The following is a 5349-nucleotide window of genomic DNA, read 5'->3' on the forward strand; positions in this document are numbered from 1 at the left end:
AGAGAATTTACTGAGGGACCAAATTGTTATTCTTTATTAACAGGTTTGTAGTATATAATACGCACAAGCGTCACTGACAGTGGGACAGGAGAGTTACTGTGCAGTAATGTGCTGTTTTTAATGTCCTGCTGAAGAGTTGCAGTGGTTACCAGCAGCAGCTTCCTCTCGTTCACAGAGCATGCGCACCACTCTGCTGCTTAATTTATCCGTACTAAAATCACAAAACAAAGTATAAACACATGCGTTTCGATTTGTTATATAGGCCTGCATCATCTGACATGCAGTGCAATTTTTCTTAAGAGTTATAAAATACCAAACATCGTTCTAAAGCTGATCGAACACATTGTGCTACTAAAAATGAAAGTGAAAGTAGCCTGCATTGTGCTTTATCTGCTCCGCCATTTTACACTCGTGTTTAAGAGTCTTTAACTAAGAAATATTGATCATTCCAAGTATCCAATGATTTTTGCATATGTATGTAATGTAGGGATTTACGTGATGCTGATGGGAAAACTTTGAGTGGGTGTTCAGGAGCATGACAAAAATATCCTCAATAAAGTAAGTAACCATGAAATGCTTAATGTAACTTAAACATGAAGTAGCTACTTTATGCATTTTTTATCTTATCAATTATTGTCTTAATTATCTTTGGACATATATCTTAAAAATAAAATCTGCTGATTCAGATGATGCCAGTTCTTAATGTTCAATAACATCAGTGCATATCTAATTAAACCAGAAGTGAAATGTTGTTAATTACTGATTAGAAATCAGAAATCCAATACATGAAGACTGAATGAATCATGGAGGACATGCAATCATTCAGAGATGGAGATTTTTCTCCAGGATGCAGGTAAGTCAAAGTCTTTGTATGATCTTTATGCTAAATAGAAGATACATTGTGCACCACATAACCAGGGTGTTTAGGGTGTTTGTCAGGGTTGGTGTAGTGATCTGTTGACTTTTTCTGCATTTTTATTGTTTGGATAGACAACATTCTCGTGTGAAATTCATTTCCATGTAAAATCAACCAGTTGGATTCTTGTGTCTACTATATTATCTCATTTCCAATGTCGCTTTTCTATTAAAGTCAATTTCAGGGGGACAGATCAAACTCATCAGAGCCCAGCTGTGTGTCCATGAAGAGTAACCAGTCTATGGAAGAACCAGTAAATTTTCAGGGAAGACACACATCACCTGATCTGAGGTACAACATTTTGTACCATCAAATTACAGCACAAATGAAACAGCTACATCACTTTAATAGAAAAACACAAACAGAACAGAAGTCACTGCTATCTGTCCCTAATAATACAGTACACTATGGCAGACTCTCTGTACTCAGAGATTTAAAAAGCTGAGAGCCACCTTGACTTGGTACAGACAGAGTGAACACATCCTGACTGTAGATACAGGCAAGCACAAGAAAACAGCCACATCCTGTTGCCCTGCATCACTTTGTCCGTCGAACTTTAAAGTTAACTTAAAAATATACAAACCTCCTTTTTTGGCAATTATTTTGAGATATGGTTAAAATAAGTTGTTACAGTAATTCGCAATACTTGTTTGTTGCATTCATATTATCTGTGGATTATTAGGTTTTTGTTTGAAAAACAGAAGCATGTCAAATAGACTCTGATGTGATTCTTCAGTTTTAATACCTCAGATAATTAATAAACAATGTTTAATGCAGCTAAATTTTACTGTAAGAAAAACGCACAATAAGTACATTATTTACCCGTTTGTACCTGCAAAATTAAACATTTTCCTGTTTGTTAATGTCAGTGTTTGACATGTCAAATTTCTGAGTTCTTGACACTTTTCCCTTGTAATTTCATCTCCATTTGTTACGGGGCTGACAAGACGTGAGACATGTGGATCCATCTGCAGGCTTTATTTAAGAGACGTGGTAAACAGGCAGGGTCAAAACACTGGCAAACAGGTATATGGCGGGTAAAACACAAGAATAGTCACAGGGCTAGCGTAGGTCACCGTTAAGCAGACAGAATCACAGGGGCGAGACGAGAGGGAGAAATCCAAGAAAACAGGCAAAGATCAAAAACAGGCAAGGCAAAACAAGGAAAACACGGAGACTCGGAAAGGGGTACAGGGTAAACAATACTCAGCCCAGAAATGTGGTTAGAGTGGGTGTTATATAGTGAGTGAGGTGATTAGAAACAGCTGTGTGCAATCAGTGCAGTGTGCAAATCGTGCAAAGAATGATGGGATATGTAGTCCGGGGTGCTATGCAACAGTTGACTGCCAGCCCTTTCACTCTTCATCAAGGGCACCTCTTCCTCTTCACTCATGATCTTCTCACCGAAGTAATCTTCTGATTGGATGGAAAGGACTATAGATAATTTCATCTCAGCAGATGCAGGTGTTCATTGACCGTTCTTTCTTTCCAAAATAATGCATGTAACTCAAAATAGGATGTAATTAAAATTAGTCAAATGGTTCTTTCTGATAAAAAGCTAATTATTTTGATGTTAGAAGCTATTGTAAAGTTTTAAATGAACTCTGATGTTCTGTTTGGGGCTTTATAAAAAACCCTTTCAACATTTACATAAACATCATTAAGGTATTTGGTTGACTTTTGCTAAACTTATGACTGATTATTAATAAAATGTCCACTTTATCACACATCCTAAATAAGAATAAAAACAAAAATGTTACATTTCTTCTCAGAGGCCCCGGTTATAAAAAAAACTGACCTTAAGCAGAAGCAATATTTCTATTTTAGACACCATTCCAATTTTAGAAAAAGTGTATGCACTTTGGGATTCAACAGAGGGTGTCATTTAAATAGTCAAATGAGCTTTAATTAAGTCAAAAGTGAATTTGAATAATTTATTTAGCAATTATTATTTTTATTTTTAGACATAGATCATTTGGGTCTCAGAGACCCCAAACATAAATACAGCAAACTTGATCTCAAAAGAATTTGAAGGCTACTGCAAGCAATAGACAAAGCAGAAGGCAGTAGCATTGTACTGTAAAGCAGTGGATTATTGTTAACACCAGTTCTTGGAACTGTGGTGGTCATATGCTTGATTGAAGTGAGCTCATCCTTCTCATGTTGACGAGCTGTACTTTCCGTAACAAACTAAATCAAGGGTGTTTTCCCTAGATTTCCAATATTAAGCCATTAACAGTAAAGAATTTGATATACATAAAGTATTTTAAATTAAAAGGCTAGTTTACACACGTTTAATTTGGTTTCGATAATGTCATTGGCTGTTAAATATTGTAGTGGAACATCCTATTACAGAAATACATCTGATTATATTCCAATAATACAATAATACGAGTACAAACAAGCAGACAAACATGAAACATACAACGCCTCAGTCACAAAATGTATATTCGAAGTCACATTACTTCCATTGGCCTGTTCTCTGAAATGGCAGCTACGAGATATTTTTCATTTTACGCTTCTAATAAAGACAACTGAGAGGTGTTACCTGAAGTTATTTAAGAAGAAAGGTTAATAATTTGTTCATGTTGATGTGAAGAGCTGCGTAAATTTCACTCAGGTTTCGCTGTTGTGAGACTCTGGTGGGAGGGATCAAATGAGACTCATTTCCGGCAAGAGGCAAACCACAAAGGCACATCATTTCCAGACTACTTTAGCAAGATCGACGCCACTTGATGTTTCTTTACTGGTCGGCCTCATCTGGCATCTTGGTTTCTAGACCGGTGACCAGGCCATAAACTGAACACAAAGCCACCTCTGCATATTATGAAGTGCAAGCATTGTGTATTTATAAGTGTGTGAGAGAGAGAGGGGGAGGGTGTTTGCTGGAGCTGCTGGGTTTGTTGCTTTCTTTACGTGGGAAGAGCGAAACTGTGGTTTCCTCTTTCTCTGCTAGTGAGCAGCGGGTTTGTTATTTCCGCCTGCAGAGCACAACTGAGTAGGTTTTCTTCCGTTTGGCCTGATACAACCAAGTGCCATTTGAAACTTTCATGTAAAATTATTATGTGCACCTGATAGTAGTGTTGACATTTCAGTTTATTGTGAACGTGACAGGGACACGCGATCATTCTACAGCTTATTATGCGATACAGGTATAAAATGATACAAATATTCAAAATATGCTTGAATTGCACAGCCATTGGTTCAAAACGAAAACACTGAAAAAAATTCATTTTGATTCTGGTGTCTTTTGGGTTTTTTAGGACTTCTGACACATTCAGGTGACTTTTCTTAGAAATGCTGAGGAATTCCTTTAATCCTTTAATGAGCCTTGTTTTATAGGTTTAGACACCGAAATAATATTCCTGTCTGCCACAAACAAATTAATTATTATTGTGTTCGCAGTAAAAAAAAAAAACAAGCCACCCCCTCTGTTTTTTTTCATTCAATATTCTGTTTCTCTCGGAAGTATGTCACAATACGGAAGTAACTTCAGGTTCACGCGGACTTGAACAGAGGCCAGAGACAAGACACGATAATGAGGAGAGAACAGACAGCAGAGAAAATACTGTGCAGGCAAAGCAAGCTCACGGTTCATGATGCTCAAAATATTGGAATAAAATTCTAAACATTGAATTTTGGATGACCAAGGAAACGCTATATTGCAGCTGTTCCATAAGCGCCACCTACTGGCAGAGAGTGAATTAGTATTTTTATCATAAATTCCCAAAGCTAAAGTCAGACCACTCTGTTTGCTTTAATTCTTGTAATTGTACAATCTAATTTAAATTAAAAAAAGAACTGCTCATGCTACATATATGTAGCATCTTTGGACTGTGATTGGACTGTGAAATGCAGTGGTTGCCTCTAATTTCAAATGACTACAGATTTAAATTTTTTAAGGCCAGTTCAGACTGTAATTGTAACGGGGCTGACGAGACGTGAGACATGTGGATCCATCTGCAGGCTTTATTTAAGAGACGTGGTAAACAGGCAGGGTCAAAACACTGGCAAACAGGTATATGGCGGGCAAAACACAAGAATAGTCACAGGGCTAGCGTAGGTCACCGTTAAGCAGACAGAATCACAGGGGCGAGACGAGAGGGAGAAATCCAAGAAAACAGGCAAAGATCAAAAACAGGCAAGGCAAAACAAGGAAAACACGGAGACTCGGAAAGGGGTACAGGGTAAACAATATTCAGCCCAGAAATGTGGTTAGAGTGGGTGTTATATAGTGAGTGAGGTGATTAGAAACAGCTGTGTGCAATCAGTGCAGTGTGCAAATCGTGCAAAGAATGATGGGATATGTAGTCCGGGGTGCTATGCAACAGTTTGTGTTGTGCAAGAGTCAATGAAATGGAAAGGGTGACCTCTGGTGGTGAATAAATGGAAGTCCATGGACTGAATTCGTGACAGAGCCCACCCCCAAGGAC

At 37.7% G+C, this 5349-nt stretch overlaps 1 protein-coding gene across 1 annotated transcript in view; it reads left to right on the plus strand.

Annotated features, from left to right (window-relative positions):
• Positions 1-531: 531 nt before the first annotated feature.
• Positions 532-5349, plus strand: part of LOC107553362 (NACHT, LRR and PYD domains-containing protein 12-like) — a 117199-nt gene continuing 112381 nt past the window's right edge. The window contains exons 1-3 of the mRNA XM_016235569.1: positions 532-558; positions 768-853; positions 1091-1207. Coding sequence (XP_016091055.1) covers positions 804-853; positions 1091-1207 — 167 coding nt within the window. The 5' untranslated portion in view covers positions 532-558; positions 768-803. The remainder of the gene's footprint in view (positions 559-767; positions 854-1090; positions 1208-5349) is intronic.

Source organism: Sinocyclocheilus grahami, unplaced genomic scaffold (assembly GCF_001515645.1).
Source record: "Sinocyclocheilus grahami isolate Dianchi unplaced genomic scaffold, SAMN03320097.WGS_v1.1 scaffold471.1, whole genome shotgun sequence".
Lineage (NCBI taxonomy): Eukaryota > Metazoa > Chordata > Actinopteri > Cypriniformes > Cyprinidae > Sinocyclocheilus > Sinocyclocheilus grahami.